The 26,999-nt window shown below is 40.4% G+C and overlaps 1 protein-coding gene across 1 annotated transcript; it reads left to right on the top strand.

The window, feature by feature from the left end:
* Positions 1-6,628: 6,628 nt before the first annotated feature.
* On the top strand, positions 6,629-7,391 carry LOC118892552 (39S ribosomal protein L30, mitochondrial-like). Its single transcript, XM_036847303.1, is given in 3 exon segments — positions 6,629-7,119; positions 7,260-7,345; positions 7,348-7,391. Coding segments are annotated over 3 exon segments (621 nt in total).
* Positions 7,392-26,999: the final 19,608 nt, after the last annotated feature.

Here is a 26,999-nt window from a genome sequence, read left to right as displayed (position 1 = left end):
TCCCTTGAGTTCAGCCCACTCAATAAATTGGGTACATATGTCAAGTGCTTAACTGAGGCACTGCAGCCTGGCTCAGCTGTTAGATGACAGTGATTACTACTATTATCTTTATCTTAACATTCATTGCAAACTGATTTAGACCTTTTAGTCAATGTACAAAAACACAGTACGCCTAGTAAGTGAGAGGAAGGAGAGATTTCTTACTCTGCTTTAAAAAACTTAGGAAGCTCCTATCTTCACCGGCAAATTCAGAACTACCTACAGAATCAGGTTGCCGTGCAGTCCGTCAATATATTGTAATTGAGAGCTGCAAAGGCCCTTCTCACACCCCAGAACATCAAGGCGATGTTGTGCCTGTCACCAGCTTCAGCCACAGAGTTGGAGTGAGAGGTTACTGATGTGACTGGTTATCTTCCCAACTCCTGGTTAAGGTGTAATGAAAGTCGGACACTGTGGGCTTCCCGTTAGAACAGAGTCCCCGGCATGAGCCTTCCTCTCATTGTCCCTCATCAAAATCTTGCTGTCCTAGTGCTCATTTCCTTCTGGCCCTGCTCTCTGCTTTCCTAGTATGTCTGATAAACCAAGTTTATTGACAAGCAGTTTGTTGACAGAGCTTCAAGAGGCCAAGGGCCTAAATGTGAATCCTTGTTCTGCCATTTACTATCTGGGATCCCTGGGCAATTTTCTTCCTTTCACCTGGCTTCTGCATTTCCATCTGTAAAACGGGAATTGTAGTGCCTGCCCTGTTTATCTCACAGGGCTACTCTGGGGTTCAATTGCCATTGTGGATGTGAGAGGGCTTGGAAAACTTTAAAGCACCATATAAATGACATTGAGATGCTCAGGAGTGTAATGTCCTCATTAAGTCCAGATAACACTCTGCATGTGAATAGGCTGGACCCCAGTGGACTTCAGAGGTGGGAAATCTAGCAGTGTGTTAGGGTCAGTATGAAAAGCGTGTTTGACAAACCTCAATCTGTCCCACGCACTAATTTAAGATCCAGTGGTGTTTCTGATACTAAAATCCCCCTAGACTCAGTGTTTATCTGGCCCACTCCAGGATCTGCCCAAAATTTGCTGTTAAAAAAGAAAATAAAATTACTATCAAAAAAAAAAATTACTATCAAAATATGAGGCTTGGGCTTCCCTGGTGGCGCAGTGGTTGAGAATCTGCCTGCCAATGCAGGGGACACGGGTTGGAGCCCTGTTCTGGGAAGATCCCACATGCCGCGGAGCAACTAGGCCCGTGCGCCACAGCTACTGAGCCTGCGCGTCTGGAGCCTGTGCTCCACAACAAGAGAGGCCACGATAGTGAGAGGCCCACGCACCGCGATGAAGAGTGGCCCCCACTCGCCGCAACTAGATAAAGCCCTCGCACAGAAACGAAGACCCAACACAGCCAAAAATAAATAAATTAATTAATAAAAAAAAATGCTTTAGGCAACAAATATAATTTTAAAAATATATATATGAGGCTTCTTTGGAACGTTTTCCTTCTTTCATGTACACATTGCCTGGGCTGGGCACTCAGTGCCTCTACAACAGTCAACACTGTGGCTCAGCCTAGCCCTCCTCCTACATAAGGGGTTGCAATTTATTTGACACCCCAGTGCAGGTCCCCTCGCTTACAGATCTGGTCAGACTCACCTGTGCAGCACACTGGCCCAGAATTTTCTGAGAAGAAGCCTTTGTCCTCAGTGCTGACAAGCAACATAAACTCTCTCAAACCAAGAAAAACATTTCCATAGGCGCCCAAGAGGTAACATCCAAGTCCAGAGTGGCTCCAGTCTGAATCGAGCAATTAAATCTGCATCTGCCCCTACCCAAAACCTCAAAAATGTTAACATCTTGCACGTGTCAAGAGGGTTATTTATGAAACTATTTGCTTGTCAACCCCAGGAGGACATTCTGTACTTTTTTGCTGGAATACTGTATATTTATGAACCGTGGCTTGAAAACGAACTTTGGCAGGAATATTTATCCGTGAAAAATTCTATCAGTCCTCCATGCAGCACAGCCTGCATTCAGTCGCCGTCGTGCGGTGGCTGGGCAGGGTCCTGGTGGAGAGCTAGTCCATGGCTTGCTGCAATAGGGAATGAATTCCAGATGTGTGCTTCTTCAGGGGAAGGATTTCAGTTTTAGATATTTTAGATCAGGGGCTTGTTTTCTTTCTCTCTCTCTCTCTCATTTTTTACTCTAGTGAATAATTAGTCTTGAACATTAAGAACATGCAGTCTGTTTGTTGCCTCCTGCACTTGATGCTTTAGCACCCTCCCCCGACCCTGCAAAGTCTCCCAGTTTGGAGAGCTAGCCTTCTGATCTCCCAGTTTAGATCTGGTTATCTGTTCCTAGTGTGAGACACACAGAGAGCCATTTGGTTGGAGAAGAGAGGGCTTGGCATGATGTGGGGTAGACTCTAATCTGGGACAGTAAAATACCTGCGAGAGACTGTTGACACCATTCTTTCCCAAGGACTGCCTCTGTGGAGCTAGCCCACCTCCATCATGTCCCTGTGGTCAGCTTCATCAGCCATAGGGTCTTCTGCTGACAGGGATGCTGAGCCCATCCAACATCACAGCAGATTTCTTGCTCTCTCTTGAGCAGTGAACTTGTAATTCATCTTTCTGCTCTCTTCAAGATTGAAGGACCCAAAGTGGGAGTGGTCTGTAAGCGTGTGTGTGTTGTGCAGTGACAGATAAAAGAACTTGTATCTGAGGACCTAGAGAGACCCGAAGGAACAGAAAAATCTGCACACACAGAGGGTGACATGTGCGATTGATCCTCACGCAGTCTCTGCAATGTTTTCCATAGCTGTAATGCCCATATTTTTATTCTTAAAAGCCTTTGAACCTTGATTAAGGGCTTATTCCTAAAAGTCTTGAGCTGTAGTGTTATACACACCTGGTAGGTATACTTGGAGATACAGTGAAATCCCTTTAGCTAATTTCCTTACCACACTGCATAATAGTAATACTAAGTTATTATCATATTACCATTTATCAAGTATTTGGCATTTAGCACGCTCTATTTCCAATTCTTAGAAATGGCAGAGATTTTATCACCCTTATTTTACAGGTAAAAAAAGCTGAGCCACGGAGAGGTTAAGTAGTTTTCCAGTAGACACATGACTGATTATAAGTGGAACTGGTGTTTGAACCCAGACTATGTTGGCTCTGTGATCGGAGAGAAGAGAAAAGAGATAAGAAGTTGGAGGAAGAGGGGAGGAGGGGGAGTTGAAGCATAAAACAAAACCATCAACACTTGGGAGTTGGGTGTTGTTGACCCCAGCTGTCCTTCCAGCCTCAGTTGACCTCCGTGAGTGAGGCACACTGTCCTTGTGTGGAGGGCCCCAGTGTATACATCCAGGGGGGCTCAGGGATGGGAGGTCTCCGTGGGAGAGGACTTGGGTCATCCTTGGGCTTTTTGGCAATGGAGACATCTGCAGATCCAGCAGGGGGTTATTCAGGGCCAACTCAGGAATTTAAAATTCCTGCAAGCTTCTGGGGCTGGTCACTGGGATTCACACTCCCCCAGGCATCTCTCTATGCCAAGGTCAGGGCACAGAATCAAGCTGTCTCTCTACTCGTTCCTCCCTTGCCCTGGGCTTAGCCCAACCCACCCACAGTTGGCACCTTGCCAGCAGGGAGCAATGCCTTCTGGGGGAGCCAGGTCCTCAGGCCACAGGCCACAGTCCAGGCTCGGGAGGCTGTGGGAGGCCCCCCAGGGGTGTGAGGGCAGCCCAGGCTGTAAGTCCCAGGCCTGGGCGTGGGCACAGAGCCAGCGAGCTCACTTAGAGAGCAGTGGACAGGGAGGGCCAACTGCTTGAGGAAAGACCTCAGGCAGCCTCCAGACCTTGGCAGGGAGGAGGCTGTGCCTAGAGGCTGCATCCAAACACAGTTCGGTTCATGGAGTCACCACATTTCCGAGTCTCCGCATCCTTATGAAACCATGTGATTGTGTCACAAAAGCCCCGTCCATAAAGCTAAGCCCCAGGCCAGATCTGCTCCTCATCCTGCTCATGTGTGAATTTAAACATATCTCTTGACACCTGAAAAATGGAAAGAACACTTTATAATCTAATCAAGATCGGAAGATAGAAGTCACGTATTTGAGCTGTTAATTCAGACAGTCTCATTCACTTCTTGGGTATGTGACTTTGGATGAGTTACTTAATCTCAGTTTCCTAGTCCGCAAAATGGAAATAATGAAATGCATACTCTATAGAAGAGTTGTGAGGATAAATGAGAACATGAATATAAACAGATTTGGCCCCTGGCACTTCAGTGCTCAATAACTGTGAGCTTTTAAAAAGTACTTTTAATTTAACTTCCTGGAAACAAAATAAAACCACAGGAATGGTAATGTTCTTGGGACACTGTATATTATTGTGAGGAATTATGAGTCCCTATATACAAGGAGGTAAATGAAATTCAGAAATGTTACCAGATTTGGCCAAGCTGCATAGCCAGGCATCACTGGTTTGGGAAATGAACTCACCTCAGAGATTATAAGAAGATGGCTCCCCAGCTGACCTTACTAAAGGAAAGTTTATTTGCTGGGGAGGGAGGAGGGCAGGTGGAAGAGATCAGGAAAGGGAGGGATGCTCTCGATGAGGCCATTCCATGACCGTGTTGGTGTAGTTAGAGCTTACAGGAGGATGAGGCCTCCAGAATGTACCTTTGCCAGGCACCCAATAGCCCACCCTTGCTCAAGGCCACCGCCTAAGGGAAGAAGGACTGCTACAAATTGGGAGGAATTAGTTTTCCAGATTTGGACTCTATCCCAGCCAGTGGAGGCTAGTGGGAAAAGCAACTGCACTGAAGGCAGAGAATCCTAAATTCAAATCCTCTCTTAGCCACTTCCTCACTGACCTTGGACAACTTAACCTCTTCGAACCTCTGTTTCCCCAGGCTTTAAAGTTGTAGATAATAAATGCCTGTGTTTCTGGATTTTTGTAAGGATTATAAGAAGTAAGTAGTAGGTGCCTTCCTTCTCCTCCCGATTCACCTCAGTGAAATAGGCTAGTAGACAGATCTTGGCAAATAAGAGAGCTCTCCCCCATTGTTAATGGCCTGATGGCTGAGTACTAGATACTGGGAGACACGGGGTCAACTTTAGTCAAGATGGCAGAGTGAACAGAGGCAAGAAGTCCTGCCCCCTCAACATTAGAAATACCAAGCTAAATATTATTTTTAATTTTTCACAAAATGTATTGGCTGAAAATCAGGAAAGAAAATCTGCAGTTGCCAGGAATGAAGAGAGAAGACGAAGTTCTTTAGATGTAGCACATCTCACAAGGGGAGGGGAATTGCAGGTTTGGGTCTGCCTGAGGAACTGTGGAAGCCATGGCTGCCCAGAACAACGATGTCAGGACTGTGTAAAATCCTCAGTCAACAGAGGGTCATTTTGTCTGGCGTGCTACTCTGATAGAAGCAGGAAAGTAGACTGTAGAGGATTAATCCTGAAATAGCCAGAAAATTCCTTTACCCAGAATTCCACACTCTGCTGTTTTCATTTAGTCGAGGTTTTACCATATATATCAGGAAATGATTGTGCTGACTTCTCCTTTTATCCATAATCACACAGCGTGTTTCGCCATTTTTCTTTTCTGTATTTCTCAGCTCCTTTGGAAAGGAATAAGAGACCCGCCCCAGGCAAGAATGCAATAATCTGACTATGGTTTTAAGGGACCATGAGGTTCTTTCCAGTGCACCATTAAAAACTATCTACAGGAGGAAGAATGGAGACTAGGACATTTGGGATGGAGGGCATAAGTGAGAGTCAGGGAAGGTGGAAGGGGGTAGATGGCAGTTTGGTGTGGAGGGAGGGTTGTTCAAAAGAGGGAAAGGCCTGGGGTTCAGGTGAGCAGAGGACACTACAAAGGGCTCCATTTGAGCCACACTGGATTTGCCAGTCCTCACAGGGTCTGAGGACAGAATGATGTGATCTGAGCCCTGAAGGGAAAAGAATTAGAGTTAGCAAAAAGCCCTGTAGCTGCCCAGGAAATGGATGATTATTAGGGCCATGTGGGTTTAAGATGCTAAAGAAAGACTCACTCAGAATATATTCCTACAGAGGAGAAGACAGCAAATGCTTTCTTATAAAAGAACATTGCTTTTAGATTCATAAAAATGCCCCCAATTTAAATCTCCAGTTGGTAAAAAGTTTCCGAGTCATTGATGTTGAGAGTAGAATAATGAAAGTAAAATAAAATACAGATGTACCATTTACTAGTGGCATGGCACAAGGATGTCACTTCTTTTTTTCTGAACCCAAGTTTCTTCACCTATAAAATGGGAATGATAATAGTACCTACTTCATTAGGAACATTGTGAGAATTAAATGAAATAATGCATTTAAGTGTGTATTAAGTACAGTGATGGTTCATCATAAGCCCTGTGAATGGCTGTGGTTTGGGCAGGGCTGTTTTCCCAAGATGCCCATCAGCAGTCCTGGGACCTTAGATGACTTTACTTTGCAAGTCTGAGTTTGTAGGTATAGTGGTCAAGTGTATAAGAGCTATCGTTTAGACAGTTTGAGATTGGATCCCAAGTCTGCCATTTTCCAAAGGAGTGAGTTGGGACATATTATGTATCCTCAGTGAGCCTCGTTTTTTTTAAAGTACAAAATGGGGGTGATGACAGTACCTACCTTAGCAAACTCTCAAAAGGTGGTCACTATTGTTAATATGACAAAGGCAAGGTCCTTCTTCTGCTTGGTTTTCCCTCAGTGGCCTATAAAGAGAATAATCACCATATTCACTGCGGGGATTTTGCACTCGGTAGGTCAGCGGCCAGCAGGCAGACTACAAACAGTGACAAAAGGTATAGAGCCTCTCATCTGTACAGATTTGATTCATCACAAATTTACCAGGTCAAGAATTCCAGATAAAGTTTTTCAGCCTTCAACTGCAGACCATGAAAAATATGGTGGGGATCCAAAGCACCTTCATCAACTGCATATTGTTACCAGAATAAAAACTAGGAAAAGACATCCATTTGGGAAAAAGGTTACAATAAAGATGCTTGGATTAGAAAAAGCACCTACTCCTCAGGTTCACAAGAATATCCCTTCAGTGAAGGCAAAAACGAAAGTGGTTAAACATTTGCTAAGAATCAAGTCCCTGTTGAGGTGATGGATTCATGGGTGTATACATATGTCAAACTTAGCACCATATGCTTTTCAAATGTGTGCATTTTGTTGTATGTCTATTATACCTCAATAAAGCTGTTAGAAACAAACAAACAAAAAAAAAAAAGAATCAAGTCCCTGAAGTTGCCACAAGGACTTCCAGCAGAGGAGGACATGTGTAACGCCTGCCTCATGAACACTGGAGAATTAGTAGTGCATGGCATCTAAACCCTGTGGACCAGGGAGCAATTAAGTCCTAATGCCAGAGCATTTCATATTAAAAAATGCAAATCATCTTTATTTAAAGATGGTGAGAAAGTGTTTCTATTAAAATATATTTTAAATACAAAAAAAAAAAAAAAAGGCAAGTTCCCAATTGGTTTACCTTCCCTTTGCAGGTCTGAGCTCTTGATGTACTCTAGGTCAGACCCAAGTGGTTGTCCTTTTCTTACTGTCATTTGTACCTTTCCTCCATCCATTATGAAAGAAAGCACAATGAGGATCATATACCCATCAAAGTCACATCCTATACTAGGGACCCCATCTGAGCAAATTTCAGGTTCTAATATTCAAATGACACTGCCACAGCTGCTGCCTCTGAATCACCACACAATTCCTCATCATTACAGGGACAGCCCAAATATTGGCAGAAGAAATCAGAATTAATATTATTAGAGCCAACAAGAAGAAGGAAGCCCAAAATTACCTAAGGGTAAAAATCAGCCTGCAGTAAACAATGCTAGCTAACTGTCCAGAAAGAGAAACGTCCATCTCCGTGCCCACTTCTCCTATCCCTTTAGAAATCTGTTTCAGAATGACAGAGACAAAAATGTAGATTAGAACTCAAATAAGTGGCAAGTGAGTCAAAATATTTAAAGGGAAGGAATCTCTGATTCATGTGCCTTTGATTGCAGCTTGTAATTGCTCCTTTCATGTTTAATGGGCTTCCCTGGGCAAGGCTGGGAAACTATGCAACAGCTGCATTCTGGGTCTCCCTCGTGTCACGTGCCTGTGCTGTACCAGGGTCCAGCGTCATCCATGGGGCATCAGAGGCAGAGGAAGAAGCATGAGAATGTTGGCGGGAATGTATGGAATGTTGGACTACTAAAGCCTGGGAACAGGGAAGTTCAGAACCCAGATGGTAAGGGAGGACAGACCTGGTGTCAGCTTAGACAAGTGATGGACCTCTCTAAGGCCAAGGCTCCCCACCAATGAAATCTCATGGGGCTCTTGGTAGCATTAAATTAGAGCATGGATAGAAACCATCTATCACAGGGCCTGCCACACAGCAAGTACTCTGTGACTTACTCATTCAACATGTGTTCAGCCAACAAATAAATAGTGCCTGATAATTTGAATAGAAATCTCAGGCCCAGAGGAGGCAGATGCCTGCCCAAGGTTACTCACACAGTCATTAGAACTCAGGCGTCCAACTCCCAGGCCAGTGCTCTTTCCCTGACCAGAGCAGTTGAGTCTCAATCATTCCTCCAACTCTTGGCTGGCCTAGTCCCAGGGAATCAAGCCTGCCCTGTTTTGGAGGCATTCACCAACAGAGCATGATTTTGGGGGCACTTTGAGACCCCCAGTTGCCCCAGGAGGCCTCCCTAATGGATTTTCCTCCCTTCTTATCTGAAGTTCCCCATTCTATCTGGGTTAGGCAACGGAGCAGAAAGGGACTAACAATTCTTCAATTCCGTTATGTTTCAAGTACTATTCTTAGCATGTTAAACGTACCTTCTTATTTATTCCTCATAATACCTCTGTGAGGTATTTTTGTCCCCAGTCTGCAGATGAAAAAACTGAGGCCCAGAGATGCTATGTGACTATTTGGGTCAAATTGCATCTTCCCCCAAAACACACATGTTGAAGTCCTAACTCCCAGTACCCCAGAATGTGACCTTATTTGGAAAGCATCATTGGGAATGTAATCAGGTAAGTAAGATGAGGTCATCAGAGTGGGCCCTAATCCAATATGACTGGTATCCTTATAAAAAGGGGAAGTTTGGACATAGAGTCATGCCCAGAGGGAAAGCACCATGTAAAGATGAAGGCAGAGAGTGGGGTGAAGCATCTGCAAGCCAAGGAATGCCAAAGATTGCCAGCAAACCACCAGAAGCTGGGGGAGAGGCATGGAACAGATTCTTTCTCACAACCCTCAGAAAGAACCAACTCTGCCAACACCTTGATCTCAGACTTCCAGCCTCCAGAACTGTGACATAATAAAGTTCTGCTGTTTAAGCCACTGGTTTGTGATACGTTGTTATAGTAGCTGTGGCAAATTAGTGACTGTGGATCCACACATGACCACTTAGTTGTTCAAGTCAGAAACGTGGGAGTCATTACTGATTCCTTACCATCCCTTACCCTCCAATCTGGTCCATCACCAAATCCTACTGATGCTTTTCCTCCTTAATATTTCTGATTCATCACCTCTTTCCATCTCCATTGCCATTTCTGTCCTTCAAGCTACCATCATCTCTTAGCTGGATCATCATAACCACTTTGTATCAGGTTTCCTTAACTCTTGCCCTATCCCAACTCAAATCCATTTTCCTCAAAATAGCCAGGGCAATCTTCATCAAATAAATCATACCTCATCACTCCCATACTGAAAAATATTGCAGTGGCTCCCCAGTCCTCCTGGGGTACAACCTGAACTTTTTCCTAGGCCAGCAGTCCTAGTCCTTATCCCAGTCCTACCTCATCTCATCCTTGATCTCTGTGTTTCATCCAGATGCACTTACTTTTAGTTATTCTCGTTCATCAGACTGGACCATCTCATGGTCTTTGCATGGGCTGCTCCTTATGCTTGAAATGCTCCCCACCCGCCCAGCACCCACACTTTCCATCCTGCTAACTGCAACGTAGCCTTCAGCTCTCAACCTGCATGACTCCTCAAAGACTTACCCTGAGCAACATCTCCCTCTAAATTACTTCTACCTTGTTATTTCTCTGACTAGGCAACATGTTCTTTTTCTTCAAAGATCTTACTGTAATCTATATCTATGTATTATTTAACGTATATACTTCCCAAGAAGACTTTATAAGAATAGAGACCTCGCGTTTTGTACACTATTCTCTCCCTAGTGCCTAATATGCAATACCTGGAATATTGTTGGCACTCAATAAATATTTCTTGAATGAATGAATGAAAGTCAGCATTGGCATTCAAAGTGGGTTCAGTATGACTCTGATGTTCTTCCAAACCAGAGCATGCAGACAATTGCCCCTTGAAGGTTATAGTTAAAATTAAATCATTATATAATTTCTGCTTCCAGTTATGATGGAGTGCCTTGATTTAGACCAACCCTCCCATTAATCTTAATTAAAATAACTATAAAAGCTAGATTAAATTCAAAGACAAAAGAAAAAGAGTCTGTTTGATGGCATCAGAGAACAACTACGGCAGCCAGGACTTAAGGGCACGAGATTCCAGGGGACAGAGACTCTAAGAGAAGTGAGCCTGATATTCTGCTCTGCTTTTTACCTTAAGGAATTTGTTGCATCCTAAACTGGGTGGGAGTGAAAGGTCAAGAAACCAAGCAGAAGGCAGCTGGTCAGAAGCTAAAAAACTAACTCACACAGAGGTGGAGAGACAAAGGTGAAGTTCATAGACGTTAGAATGAGGAGCCCTACTAAACACTCCGGGCTTCCAGTTAAGACCAAGAGTAAAGACAGATTGACAAACTGGAAGTAGACTAACCCCTACTAACTCTCAGTTGAGACCCATCTCCATTCCTGATTGGATAGGCAGGATCTGTTCTTCCTCTCACTGCTGGCCAGAAGAAAATAAAGTTTTCTCTGGAGAAAGATGACATCATCTAAAACCGCCACAATTTCTCATACACCAAGTCCCACATTTTCCTCATTGCAGCCCTAAGAAGTCTGTCATCTTCAAAGAAGACAACATGAATTCCACATAATTCTGAATCCCCTTGGACAGGCCCAGGCAGATGCCAAGGGCAGAGCACAGGGTGAAGAGAAGGGTACTGGGTAGCTTGACAAAGCTGACAATTTGAAATTAACAGAGAGCTCAGCTGCCTGGAATTTCACTTTGAAAACAGAAATCTGTCTACTGTGCAGCCAGCACGTGGACATATGGAGACCCAATGCAAAGAGCACGCAAAGCAAATGTCAGCAAAGGAATGATTTCCCTTTCGACCAGCAATGAAATTGGCTTCAATTTTTAGAATAATGTGATATTACAGATGGCAAGACCCTTAAAATTTGTCTAAGCCAAAGCTTTAAACCTTTCACTTGCGTTGACTGAGGTGCTGAGATGGGAAATTATCTTCCTATGTCTGCATAAAAAATCGAGTTGGTTCTTGGACACAGACGGCTGGGCTCCACGTCCAGCCGGACTTCCTCCTTGGTTCACTGCCTCAGTGAAGCTCCAAGCTCAGACATCTCTAGCCAGCAGCCCATCAACACTGCAAACAACTTCAACAAGACTATAAATGTCATGTTAGACATCAGATGATAAATGTGACTTCTCCCCAGCAAAGAGAGCCCAAATAGGAGAAGACAATGGGATTCCCATGGAATTAAATTTTTCCTCTCCCCAAGGACACCACAACAATTTCCCATTTATAGTGTTGTCCTAATAAATACACAGGAAGTCATAATTCACTGCTATTATTTAAAGTAGTCATGTTGTTCTCACTTTTATGAAGTCACATTGGGCAGGATGTTTCCATCAAGTAAGCAGCTGGGCCTTTAAAAAACATAAAGCTGGCGCTTCCATCTGTGCTGTTACCTTGAAAATAGGAATGGATCCTCAGAGTTTGGGAAAAGGGCAGCAAATGAGGTGACAGGAGGGCCAGGTTCTTGTCCTTGTTTTCGTTTCTGGTCTGGATGCTTTGGGCAGATCTCTTAAACTCAAAATAATATGAACTCCTTGTTGAGCTCCATGCTAAGAGCTGATAAGCTTTGTCTCCTGCAACCTTCTAAGGTAGTGGCCAAGGAAATGGAGGCTCAAAGGGCTTTTGACTTGAGTAGGGCCCATTGGAACAGTTATGACAGCTGGGATTCTAACTCAATTACAGGGCATTTGGCTCTAGAACCAGAATCTTTTTTGTTGTGTTATGTTTGTTTGTTTTTACCAATGTCTTGTTGCCTTGGCTTCCTCAACTGCATGCAACCCCAGTGGCACTGAAGCCACCATCTCTCAGACATCTAAATAACCTCAACTCAAACATCTCCCCATCCACTGCCTGTGGCAGATCTCAATTTCTCCAAATCCTCAAGGGCATCCCTTATCATGGGCATTTTTGACTTTGGATCTGCAAGTCCTGTCTCCGTCCATCCCATACCAACATTCCCAGATGAGAAACTCAGGTCCCATGCATCCAAAAAAGAAAAAAAGGGAAGTGCAGCTAGGAGTCCATGGGTGTAGTGAGTTTAAAAACAACATGAGAGGTCACGGGAGGAGTCACAGGTCACAGTTCAGCCTCGCCCTCATCCCATTCCATCTGGCCAACTGTCTCTTCTCTCTCCTTCCCCCAGGACCCCAAAATGTCTTGGGTGCAGCGGTTCTGGCCCTTTCTTGAAAGCCGTGAGGTTGGCCAATGTTCGTTGACTGCAGGGACTCCCTGGCCAAGCAGGTGTAGCCAACCAAGCATTGTCTCAATAATGCCAGGGTTTACTTTAAATGGGAGTCTCGAGCATCTGCTGAGAACACAAATCTTTTTCTATACATTAAATGTAAAATGAAGAGGTTAAGAGAGATCAAAGATGCCCAGACTGGGTTCTCTGAACCCCAGGACCATGAACTCTTTTCAAAAGCCAGATTAATACTACACATTTATCTACAGTGAAGGTACATACAATGTCAGGTGTCTTTGCTTTAAGCTAGAATTATATCAGGTCTGTGTGGTATCTGTGGTTTTCTCACCAAATTCTGATAACAACTGTTATGTTTCTGGTTAATTAAAAGAGCTAAAATCCTTTACTACTTAAAATTTGATCATTCACTCATTCAGTAAACATTTATTGATCAATTAGTCTGTGCCAGGCTCCGGTATTCAGTGGTAAACAAGATGAAGTCACTGCCTTCAAGGTGGTGGCAGACAGTATGTAAACAAATAAATTTGTATAATAGTGTTAGATAATGACTTGGGCACTTAGAATTTGAAGATATATGCCTTTGTAAGCCCCCCTTTCAAATCCAGCCTGAAGAGTTCTCATTATTTTTACATATCTTCCTGCAATGGTTTGGTTTTTTTTTAAACATCTTTATTGGAGTATAATTGATTTACAATGGTGTGTTACTTTCTGCTGTATAACAAAGTGAATCAGCTATACATATACATATATCTCCATATCTCTTCCCTCTTGCGTCTCCCTCCCACCCTCCCTATCCCACCCCTCCAGGTGGTCACAAAGCACTGAGCTGATCTCCCTGTGCTACCTGCAATGGTTTTAAGCTAGAACACATTCCAACCAAGAATGCAAGCTTTGGTGAGAATTGGTGTCAATCTTCATTGGATTATGAACATGAAAATGTTTCTTTGGGGGACACATGACTCTATTTTAGCAGATGCTACAGGCTGCACAGTTATAAGCTAGTTCAGTGTCTATTTTGCATACAATACAGCTTGGATCTTAATTTAGACCTTGATGCCAAAGCCTTTTTCCACAGAAAAGGAAGAGGGCAGAGGAAGACAGCTCAGAAAGAGCAAAGTTCCTCCAAATTCCTCCCTCACGCTTTAATCTCCACAGAGGTGCAATTAACCAGGCGGCCCCTTCCCATTGCTTTCATCACCCTCACTCAGAGAGGAGCTTTCTCTGGGCACAATCAAGTGCTTTCAAAGCTTAAAAGTCATGGCTTTTCAGCGAATGTAGCTTGTCTATTTCCATTTCATTCAGAACATGAAGGAAAGAGATTGCTCTTTGTCTAGTAGATAAGAAATGTGGGGTGAAGGGAAAGACAAAAGACCAGGAAGAGTCTATATTCCGAGAACGGATAAGTGACTGTGGAGATGTTTAAATATACAGGACTGTGAACAGCCTTTTATGATTTCATAGGCCCTTAGAAGGTAGAGTTGGAGAGAATCTTAGAGACCTACGAGTCCAATTCTGTGCTTGACATAAGGGGAGACTGAGTCCTGAAGAGGAAAAGCAGTCTTTCTAAGGCCATCAGGTTGGTTGATAGCCGAGTAGGGACTAGAACCTTGACCCTCTGGTGCTCTTTCTGTCATCAGACTGTTTCCACATTCCGTTTCTTCATTTATCCTCTTTTATGTTGTTTTTAAAAATCTGTTTCAGCATGTAGAAATCCTCCCTTTTGTACTAACGCAAATATTCTCCAGTTTGCAAAGAACCAGTCTATATTCCATGTGCTGCAAGAAGTTAACCTAGTTATTCTAAGAATAATTTCTGCTTCGTTCTCTGAAATCACATTTGTAATCTGAGTCACACATTTGTTTGTGTGGTAGCTTGCAAATGACGGTTTACAATTTAAACTGTCTTAAGCAAAAACAAAAAGAAGCTATTTGTTTGCTGCAAAACTGAAAGGTCCAGGGGTAAACTTACTTCAGGCATGACTGTATCCTGAGGCTCAAATGATACCATCAGGACTCAGCTCAATTTTCTCCACTCCCTCTTCCTCTGGGTGAGCTCCTTTCTCAAGATCTCCACCTCACGATGGCATGATAGCTGCCAGCAGCTCCAAGTTGAATCTTGTCCTCTTAATAACACCAGCAGGAAGCAGATTTCCTGTTTCCCAGCAGTTCCACAGAATTCCCATGTAGGAGTATCATTGGGTCTGACTGGGCACATGCTTGTTGTTGGCCTGCTGTGCTCACCTCCTCCTAGACCCAGGAGATGACTGTCATCATTAGATAACTGTGGCACCAGCATAGGGACACTTGGCTATTATTACATGACTTGTGCACAGTGCAGCATACTGGTGTTCATGGCGAACTAAGAAATTGACAGGAGTTGCTAAAGTCAGTTTTTGCAACCACGAAGCTACAGTTTTACAGTGTGATGCCTCACTGGGAATTTCCTGAGACTGTCAGGACCTTGTGCCTGATGGGCCCAGTTCCATCATCACCAACCCAAGAGCATCTTCCATGGGAAGCTGAAGCATCTCAAGCAGCTGAAGTCTCTGAACATCCTACAGCCTGTGGTCTCCTGGTGTTCTGCTGATAATATATTCTTTGAGCTTATCAGAGTAGTCTGTAACTTCTGTAAGATTCAGTTCAGAGGGTACATTTTTGACAAGCTTCTGATGACTTTCTACCCATCTCTGAGTCAATTGCTGTAGCCACAGGAATGTGATGCTCCAATTAGTCTGGCCTGAGTCACATGATGACCTGAGTAGCTCCACATGGCAGAAATGACTATAGTGTTGGATTCTTTAATAGTATATATTTTCTGGAGAATGCTGAACAGCTCCTAATAGCATGGAGTGTGGAGTGTCAGTTCCAGCAAGGAAAACCAAGATGTGTTACCAGAAAAAGAGGAAAAAGAAGAAATGGAGGTTGGGCAGAGAAGAGAAATGAAAATCCATCACAGGCTGTGTTCTCCCATCGTTTCATATGTATAAACCTAGCTTTTCCAAATCAATTTTAAGATCCTTGAGGGTAAAAATGAAGCTCAATATTTAATCAATAATCATTAAGTTGTTATTGTGTAGTCAAAAGCAAACATTTATTGGGCACCCAGAGAGAACAAGATGCTATGATGCTTAGAGGGATTTTAAAATCAGACATTGCTTCAGCTCTGGGACTCCAGTGTAGTGTGACAAACATATCCTAAATATCTACTGTATGCCAAGCATGGTGCTAGTGCTGTGTATACAAAGTTGAATAAAATATAATCCCCACCCTTAAAAAGTCTCATCTATTTGGAGTAAGAACAGTAATACCATCATTTATTGAGTGTCTACAATGTGCCTATATTCCACATACATTAATCTTAAGTCTTAGCACAACCCCTGCAAGGTATGACATATTATTTCAGTATGATTTTACTGATACCCAGAGAATGACACCTAAAATCTGATAGTCGTTTGGACTAAATAAAGTGTTAAGAATGTCCAAAGTCACACTGCTAATATGTAGTAGAGGGGAAATTTCTGGTTTCGAGGTGGCTCGTAGTTGTTTCTGATCATTCAGATATGTAGATATTAAGATAGTGGGGGAAGAAAACGGAAAAAGGAAAACCCATTGCAAAAGCACTTTAAGCAGACCCTCTTTTCTGAAGAGTTCGGAAAAGCTCTTAAACCTTATTGCCTGCCGCTGTCTTTAATTTTACTTTTGGACACATTACGTCTTCAACCCTTTCCTATGTGAATTATAAAGCCATTCAGCCATTAGAGGAACTCAGTGCCAGATAAATAAAATGTATTATAATTACCTTTTTGGTCATAATTCTTTTTTTTCTTTAATGGAGCATACTCTTTGTGGCCACTGAACACTACTTCTGGTTGATTAGGCTCTTAGTATTCAATAAGTTTCAATAGGAAATGAGCAGAATTAGTACAGTATCTTGAAAAATGAGCTATTAATATATTTTTAATAACCAAGATGTTCTGACAAGAAACTTGTCAATTTTTGTCACTATAACATTATTGCAAAAATGATCTGCATGTAGGCTGCATGGTGTTTTATTATGTGAAGTGAGATGATGTTTTAGTACATTCAGAGCAGTCTTTTAGAAGCCAACTCGATTTAGGGAAGTTGACACAACAAGAGGAAAGAGCTTAGAGGTCTGAATTGAACTGTAACATTTTTATAGTATTCTAACCATAAAAAAATATGTATTTCCCATAGAGGATTTCACTTTGTCTCCTTTTTCCTTGCTTGTTAGTAGCTATTAACCCATTTTACAGATGGGCAAAGTGGAAAGGCTTGTCCTCCTTTTTTTTCCCCCTAAACTAGAAAGATCATTTCTGTCTGACTTTCAGCACAATCATAAAGTCAGCTCACTGTTTTGTTTTGTCTTAGTAGGAGAGACTATATAACCTCTCTGGGTCTTCTTCATCTGTTAAATGGGGATAATGAAGTGCTTGTGTCATAGGATGTTAGAAGAATTAAATGAGATAATTCATGCAAAGCACCACTAGGTCTTCCCCTCCTTTCTTCCCTAGGCCAAGTCAATTAATGTCCCCTGCTGAAGATATTAATCCTTGGGGAAATTTTGCATTTTAGTAGCCTTTAATATCCTACTTGGGTTGTGAGCTCGCTGAGGTTAGGGATTGTACCTTACAGATTTTCCTTTTTATGCCTTTTTATGCCATTTAGCACAGTACTGAACACAGAGCAAGTGATCAATAAGTATTGGTCAAAAGATTGCCTCCAAAGTGCCTTTCAACTTTTACATGCTATAACTACTTCCAACAGACCTCTCAAGGAGATACAGAGGGTAAAATTACACCTGGGGTTGCTTGCTCTTTTTGTAGAATGAGGGCCTGAGAATCTCGGGGTTGGGTTCAGTTAAGAAACATGAAATTGACTCATTCAATGATCATTCCCTATGTCACCAAAACTTTCAATTTCACACTAGTAGTGAATCTACTTGTAAAGAATATGTGGTTAGACACCATCTTTCCAGCAAACTATAGCTGCAAATGCTTCCAAGAGGTAAATGTGAATAATAATATTACGTAAAGTTGACCCAAGAAGAAAAGGATGGAAGGACCCAAAAATCTAGTGTACTGTGTGTAGTGTTTTATTGTAGATGGTGATTTTTGGTATCTAACTAGATTGGGATATTTAAGATAGGGAAGAGTAAGGAAAAGAAAGAATATTTGCCATCTGATAGAATATTGATATGATGATGATGACAGTTACTGTTTTTAGAGCAATTACTACATTCAGGTGCTATGCCAGTTACATATATTGTGTTTTTTTAATTTTTATTTTATATTGGGGTATAGCTGATTAACAATGCTGTGTTAGTTTCAGGTGTACAGCAAAGTGATTCAGTTGTACATATACATGTATCTATTCTTTTTCAAATTCTTTTCCCATTTAGGTTATTGCAGAGTATTGAGCAGAACTCCCTGTGCTACACAGTAGGTCCTTGTTGTTTATCTATTTTAAATATAGCAGTGTGTCAGCACACTGAAAGGATTATACACCATGATCAAGTGGGGTTTATCCTAGGAATGCAAGGATTCTTCAATATACACAAATAAATCAATCTGATACATCATATTAACAAAATGAAGGATAAAAACCATATGATCATCTCAACAGATGCAGAAAAAGCTTTCGACAATATTCAACACCCATTTATGATAAAAACCCTCCAGAAAGTGGGCACAGAGGGGACCTACCTCAACATAATAAAGGCCATATATGACAAACCCACAGCAAAAATCATTCTCAATGGTGAAAAACTGAAAGCATTTCCTCTAAGATCAGGAACAAGACAAGGATGTCCACTCCAACCACTATTATTCAACATAGTTTTGGAAGTCCTAGCCACGGCAATCAGAGAAGAAAAAGGAATAAAAGGAATACAAATTGCAAAAGAAGAAGTAAAACTGTCACTGTTTGCAGATGACATAATAGTATACACAGAGAATCCTAAAGATGTTACCAGAAAACTACTAGAGCTAATCAATGAATTTGGTAAAGTAGCAGGATACAAAGTTAAGGCACAGAAATCTCTTGCATTCCTATACACTAATGATGAAAAATCTGAAAGAGAAATTAAGGAAACACTCCCATTTACCACTGCAACAAAAAGAATAAAATACCTAGGAAAGGAGACAAAAGACCTGTATGCAGAAAACTGTAAGACACTGATGTAAGAAATTAAAGATGATACCAACAGATGGAGAGATACACCATGTTCTTGGATTGGAAGAATCAACATTGTGAAAATGACTATACTACCCAAAGCAATCTACAGATTCAATGCAATCCCTGTCAAACTACCAATGGCATTTTTCACAGAACTAGAACAAAAATTTCACAATTTGTATGGAAACACAAAAGACCCCGAATAGCCAAAGCAATCTTGAGAAAGAAAAATACATCTGGAGGAATCAGGCTCCCTGACTTCTGACTATACTACAAAGCTACAGTAATCAAGACAATATGGTACTGGCACAAAATAAGGAAATATAGATCAATGGAACAGGATAGACAACCCAGAGATAAACCCACGCACATATGGTCACCTTATCTTTGATAAAGGAGGCAAAAATATACAATGGAGAAAAGACAGCCTTTTCAATAGTGGTGCTGGGAAAAGTGGGCAGCTGCATGTAAAAGAATGAAATTAGAACACTCCCTAACACCATACACAAAAATAAACTCAAAATGGATTAAAGATCTAAATGTAAGACTGGACACTATAAAACTCTTAGAGGAAAACATAAGCAGAACACTCTATGACATAAATCACAGCAAGATCCTTTTTGACCCACCTCCTAGTGAAATAGAAATAAAAATAAAAATAAACAAATGGGACCTAATGAAACTTAAAAGCTTTTGCACAGAAAAGGAAGCCATAAACAAGATGAAAAGACAACCCTCAGAATGGGAGAAAATATTTGCAAACGAAGCAACTGACAAAGGATTAATCTCCAAAATATACAAGCAGCTCATGCAACTCAATATCAAAAAAACACACACCCAATCCAAAAATGGGCAGAAGACCTAAATAGACATTTCTCCAGATAAGATATACAGATTGACAATAAACACATGAAAGGATGCTCCACATCACTAATCATTAGAGAAATGCAAATGAAAGCTACAGTGAGGTATCACCTCACACCAGTCAGAATGGCCATCATCAAAAGATCTATAAACAATAAATGCTGGAGAGGGTGTGGAGAAAAGGGAACCCTCTTGCACTGTTTGTGGGAGTGTAAATTGATACAGCCACTATGGAGAACAGTATGGAGGTTCCTTAAAAAACTAAAAATAGAACTACCATTTGACCCAGCAATCCCACTACTCGGCATATACCCCGAGAAAACCATAATTCAAAATGAGTCATGTACCACAATGTTCATTGCAGCTCTGTTTGCAATAGCCAGGACGTGGAAGCAACCTAAGTGTCCAGCGACAGATGAATGGATAAAGAAGATGTGGCACATATATACAATGGAATGTTACTCAGCCATAAAAAGAAATGAAATTGAGTTATTTGTAGTGAGGTGGATGGACCTAGAGACTGTCATACAGAGTGAAGTAAGTCAGAAAGAGAAAAACAAATACTGTGTGCTAACACATATAAATGGAATCTAAAAAAAAAAAAAAAGGTTCTGAAGAACCTAGGGGCAAGACAGGAATAAAGACGGAGACATAGAGAGTGGACTTGAGGACACAGGGAGAGGGAAGGGTAAGCTGGGATGAAGTGAGAGAGTGGCATGGATATATATACACTACCAAATGTAAAATAGATAGCTAGTGGGAAGCAGCCGCATAGCCCAGGGAGATCAACTCAGTGCTTTGTGTCCACCTAGAGGTGTGGGATAGGGAGGGTGGGAGGGAGATGCAAGAGAGAGGAGACATGGGGATATATGTATACATATAGCTGATTCACTTTGTTACACAGCAGAAACTAACACACCATTGTAAAGCAATTATACTCCAATAAAGATGCTAAAAAAATTAAATTAAATTAAAAAAATAAGGATCAAGGCTGAACAGGGAAAAAAATCAATCAATCAATCAGTATAGCAGTGTGAACATGTCAATCCCAAACGCTCCATCTATCCCTCCCCCTCCCCCTTCCTTCCTGGTAACCTTCTCTAAGTCTGTGAGTCTGTTTCTGTTTTGTAAATAAGTTCATTTGTATTTTTTTTTTTAGATTCCTCATGTAAGCCATATCATATGATATTTGTCTTTCTCTGTCTGACTTACTTCACTTAGTATGATAATCTCCATGTCCATCCATGTTGCTTCAAATGGCATTATTTCATTCTTTTTAATGGCTGAGTAATATTCCATTGTATATATGTACCACATCTTTATTCATTCCTCTGTCGATGGACATTTAGGTTGCTTCCATGTCTTGGCTATTGTAAACAGTGCTGCAGTGGACATTGGGGTGCATGTATCCTTTCAAACCATGATCTTCTCCCAATACATGCCCAGGAGTGGGATTGCTGGATCATATGGTAGCTCAATTTTGGTTTTTTAAGGAACCTCCATGCTGTTCTCCCCAGTGGCTGTACCAATTTACATTCCCACCAACAGTGTAGGAGGGTTCCCTTTTCTCCACACCCTCTCCTGCATGTATTGTTTGTAGGCTTTTTGATGATGGCCATTCTCACTGGTGTGAGGTGATACCTCACTGTAGTTTTTTTTTTTTAATTTATTTATTTTATTTATTTTTGGCTGCATTGGGTCTTCCTTGCTGCGTGCGTGCTTTCTCTAGTTGCAGTGAGCGGGGGCTACTCTTCGTTGCGGTGTGTGTGGGCTTCTCATTGTGGCGGCTTCTCTTGTTGCAGAGCACAGGCTCTAGAGTGCAGGCTCAGTAGTTGTGGCTCACGGGCTTCGTTGCTCAGCAACGTGTGGGAACTTCCCGGACGAGGGCTTGATCCCTCGTCCCCTGCATTGGCAGGCAGATTCTTAACCACTGCGCCAGCAGGGAAACCCTCTCATTGTAGTTTTGATTTGCATTTCTCTAATAATTAGCAATGTTGAGCATCTTTTATGTGCTTCTTGGTCATCTGTATGTCTTCTTCGGAGAAATATCTATTTAGGTCTTCTGCCCATTTTTTGATTGTTTGTTTTTTTGGTATTGAGCCACTTGAACTGTTTGTAAATTTTGGAGATTAATCCCTTGTCTTATTTCATCTTCACAACACTAAGAGGTAAGTGCTATTGTTTCCATTTTGTAGATAAAAGAATTTAAATCTCTTAACTTAGTCATATAGCCCATATCTAGTAGAGACAAATTTTTAACCCAGTTCTAATGACTTAAAAATAGCATATTTAACCCACTTTCTAGCTCAATCCTTATCTTCTCCCATCTTTTAATGCAAACAATAAATTAAATAGTAATTTAACTAGAAAAAAATTACTACTGTATGTTTAGAGAATAAGAAAAACCCTGTGTTGAATGGACAGATTTATTTAGCAATGTAATAATAATTGCTAGGTGCTTACCAAAAGTTAACTATGGGCCAGACATTTTATACAGAGACATTGTATATAGATATTATCTCTCATCCACAACTCTGCAAAGAAGATATAATAGCCCTGTTTTATAGATGAGGAAACTAGAGCTCATGCCACTAAAATAAACTCCCCCAGTTCCCAGAGGTGGTAAATGGCAGATCACAGATCTTTTTCCTTTTACCTCTCTGAGGCAGTATTATACCAGGAAAATCCTTTGATATAGAGAAAGAGTGATTGGGACAAGCTATGGAAAGACATAATAATCCAGAACTTTCTTTTCAAGTTCTGAAACTAGGAGGGTTTGGGGGCTTTTTTGGTTTTGTTTTTTAAAGAAGTTATTCAAAAGCATCTCTCAGATGTTTGGGATTTGGGTAAGGAATGCTAAAATGTGCTAGTTCTCTTGAGAATGTTCTTCTCTGTGTATTAAAATCTCTGTGTAGTTTCAGGCAAAATATAGTCCATATGTTTCTGATTCACTTCCTCAAACTTATCGCCATGTTTTGCAAGGCTCATTTAAAGTCTATGACTTTTGGAGTTTCTCTGAGCTACTTGTCTTTAGAGCAGGAAGTTAAATTTCCCATGAGGGCATTGGACTTGACCCTCAAAGGGAGGAGGATGCATTCCAAGCTCCAAGGTGCATGTGGTTTCCAATCCTGGCTGGGGTCTGCTTCTCCACTCCTCTCTTGGAAGCCTCAGTCCAGAAACACTTCACTCAGTGCCCAGAATCAGAATCTGTTTCATCTTCCTTTTCTTCCAATACTCTGTCCAAAATTTGGCATAGGGTTGAAATCAAATATTTCTCTCCCTGAATTATTTTTAACTGCATTGAAATTTACTGCAAGGACAACAGAAATGCTTTTTTAAAAGATAAAGAATACATTAAAAATAAAACATTTTCCTTTTCTTCCTGTTTCCTCCCGTTTGTTTTTTACACATATTCACAAATTCTTACAAAGCTGTAATCAAAGTGGAGACATGATTTTACATAATGAAAATTTCACTTAATCATAAATGTTTCTTAGTTATTACTTAGTCTTTTTTAAATTGGTTTTTATTGATGTATAGTTGATTTACAATGTTGTGTTAGTTTCTGCTGTACAGCAAAGCAAATCAGCTATACATATACATATATCCACTCTTTTTTAGGTTCCATTCCCAATTACGTCATTATAGAGTATTGAGTAGAGTTCCCTATGCTATACAGTAGGTTCTTATTAGTTATCTATTTTATATATAGTAGTGTGTATATGTCAGTCCCAATCTCCCAGTTTATCCCTCCCCAACTCTTTCCTCCTTGGTAACCATAAGTTTGTTTCTACATCTACGACTCTATTTCTGTTTTGTAAATAGGTTCATTTGTACCATTTTTTTTAGTTGTTATTTAGTCTTAACTCTGTTTTAATGTCTGCACAATATGCCATTAAGTTGATGTTCCATAATATAAGTTCAGAATTTTTAGATTCTTCCAAATAGTTTTAAACATAAGTATAAAAAGTTAATACATTCAGAATTCCAGAGTTCCATTTCAGTGCATCAAATTAAACTCCTAACAGACTGACCATCCTTCAAACAAAAACTATGAACTCTGGAGTACATTTTTAAAAACAACTATCAGAAGGCTCCAGAAAATTAACAAAAGCAGGCATATTTGGAGGAAAATCAAAACTTGAAAGAAGGTACTAGTACAGAATTTCCAGTTTTTATAGCTTTAGCCTCAGGTGAGACCTAAGTAGCAGTACAGCATGAAGCAGCTAAAATCCCAAAGAAAACCCACCATCTTTCTAACCTGAAGAACTAGAGAACAGAGACTAGGTAAGCGCAGCTGCTAGACAGTGAGAGCAAAACTCAGAAAAGAGAGGACCAGAAAAGGGGTGCCCCAAATTCTATGCAAAAACTCTTCCCTAGTGTCTGGCTAACTCATACACCATGCATGAGCAAATCAGACATATAGCATCTTGCAACTAGAACTGAACCAATATCTGAGTTGTCACTAACCACAGGCAAGAATTTGCAGTTTGAGTCTAACCAAGTTAATTTCCAGCTGAAACTAAAACATCTACACTCTTTCAAGGAATATGATAGAATCCAGAGTCATCACAATGTAGCATTTGTAATATCCAGGATATAATTCAGAATTACTCAGCAAATGAAGAACCAAGAAAATGTGAATCATTCTCTAAGGATGATCAAACTCCAAGATGACCCAGATGTTGGAATTATACAAGGACTGTAAAGCAGCTAATATAACCACATAATGAGAAAAAAGAAAATATACTTGTAATGAATAAAAACATAGGAAATCTAAACAGATAAATGGAAAATATTTTTAAACCCAAAATTTAAAAAGTTCTCTTGAGAGTGTTCTTCTCTGTGTATTAAAATCTCTATGTAGTTTCAGACAAAATATAGTCCATATGTTTCTGATTCACTTACTCAAACTTATCACCATGTTTTGCTGAAAAATGGTTACTGAAAAATGTAATACCTGAATTTTTTTAAAAAGCCATTGGTTGGGTTTAATAGCAGAATGAAGTTGATAGAAAAGCATTGGTAAACTTGAAAAACAGAGGAATAGAAATGGTGAATCTGAAACAATGTCCGTGGCCTCAGAAAACTATGGGATAAGATCAAAATATTTAACATATGTGTAATTACATTCTCAGAAGGAGAAGGTGGAAAAATATGGGATAGAAAAAATATGTGAAGAAATAATGACTGAAAACTTTCTAAATTTTGTTGAAAAACATAAATTTATAGATTCAAAATAGTCAGAAAAATCAAAGCAGAAGGGGAAAAATGCCTAACAGATTATAGTTAAGTTGCTGGAAAATAAATATAAAGAGAAAATCTTTAAGGAAGCTGGAGAAAAACACGTTATGTACAAGGGACCAATGACTCAAATGACCATGAACTTCTTATCAGAAATCATAGTGGTCAGAAGATAGGGGAGCAGCAGCTTTAAAATGTTACAAGCAAAAAAACAATCAATCCATATTGTTATATCCAGGGACATAATTCTATACCCAGCCTCTTTAAAAAGGAGACTAAAATGAAATTTTCAGTTAAAAGAAAACTGAGACAGTTTGTTGCCAGAGCACTTGTATTACAAGAAATGATGAAGAAAATTCATCAGGCTTAAAGCAAATGATACCAGAGGAAAAATCAAATCTTAAGGAAGGAATTAAGAGCATCAGAAATAATAAGTATCTGGATAAATATAAAAGCTGTTTTTTACTCTTAATTTCTTTAAATGCATATGACAGTCTAAGGAAAAACTATAAGGGTTTATAACATAGGTAGATAGACTATATATGACAACTATACCATAAAAGATGGCAGATTACGGGGAAGTAAATGAAATTATATCATCACAAGTATTCTACATTTTATGTGCTGTGGCACACTATTAACTCTAATCAGACTTCGAAAAGTGAAAATTTTATATTGTAGTCCTTTAGAGTAACCACTAAAAATGTAATGCAAAGAGGTATAGCTAAAAAGCCAAAAGAGAAATTGAGAATTCTAAAATTAAAGTAATTCAGAAGAAAACAAGAGCAGAAAACAGAGGGAAAAACAGAAATCAAATATTGAAATGGTAGATCTAAATCCAGCCACATCAATAATTATATTAAAGGTAATGGGCTACTAAGGTAAGATGTTACTAATAGGGGAAACTGTGTATGCACTGATAGTTTATGGGAACTCTCTGGATTGTGTTTGCAATTCTTCTGTAATTCTTAAACTGTTTTAAAATACAAATTTTATTATTTTAAATGTGATGGGACTAAACACTTCAACTAAATTATGAGAATGTATGTAAAAGCAAGACTAGACTATATACTGCCTGCAACTCACACTTCAAACATAAAGACACATATAGGTTGAAAGTAGATGGATGTCCCATGCACATCCATGGAGTAAATCACTATACCATGCATATAAGCATAAGAAGGCTAGAGTGGCTATATTAAATTAAGATTAAATATATTTTGAGGCAAAAAAGTGATACCAGAGATAAATAGGGGCATTTCAAAATAACAGTGTCAATTCATCAAAAATACATGTAATCATAAATCGGTAAATGTCTAATAAAAAGCTTCAAAAGACATGAAAATGGACAGAATCAAAGAAATACATAGACAAATCAGTAATCATAATAGAAAAATTTAACTCACTCTTTCACTAATTGATAGAGCTAATTGGGTGCTATGATGGAGGCCCCCAAATATCAGTAGCTTAAACAACAACAAAAAAAGCAATTTACGTTTCTTCTTCTATCTTGTTGCTCCACTATCCCCAGGGTATAGCTTTATCCCCATGGCCCTTGATGGCTCATCACCACATCCTCACTCTCTGAGAGTCAGAGGAGGAAATGGGAGGGAGCATATCCCTTCAGTTTAAGAGTGCGGCCAGAAGAAGTTGCACACGTGTTTCTGCTCACATCTCCTTGGTCAGAATTTAGTCACATGGCCACCTTCAGCTGCAAAAGAAGATGGAAAATACAGTCTTTATCCCCTGTAGCCAAATGCCCAGCTATAAATCAGAAGTTCTGTTACTACAGGTGAAGAAAAAAGGGGTACTAGGATATGACCGGAAGTCTCAGACACACCCCATTTTCATGATGTCTTTACTTGTAGAAGGAAGGAGTTCTTTGAACTAGCAAAAACAATAGGTTGTCATGTCATGTGCTCATAGGTCTTAAAGCCCAAGATACTTTAGGGGATCACCTGGTACAACTCCCCCTCAAGGTTTAAAAGGCAGAAACACATT

The sequence above is a fragment of the Balaenoptera musculus genome, chromosome 3 (genome assembly GCF_009873245.2).
Source record: "Balaenoptera musculus isolate JJ_BM4_2016_0621 chromosome 3, mBalMus1.pri.v3, whole genome shotgun sequence".
Classification (NCBI taxonomy): domain Eukaryota; kingdom Metazoa; phylum Chordata; class Mammalia; order Artiodactyla; family Balaenopteridae; genus Balaenoptera; species Balaenoptera musculus.
The sequence above is the reverse complement of the archived record's forward strand: the minus strand, read 5'-3'. Positions and strand labels throughout refer to the sequence as shown.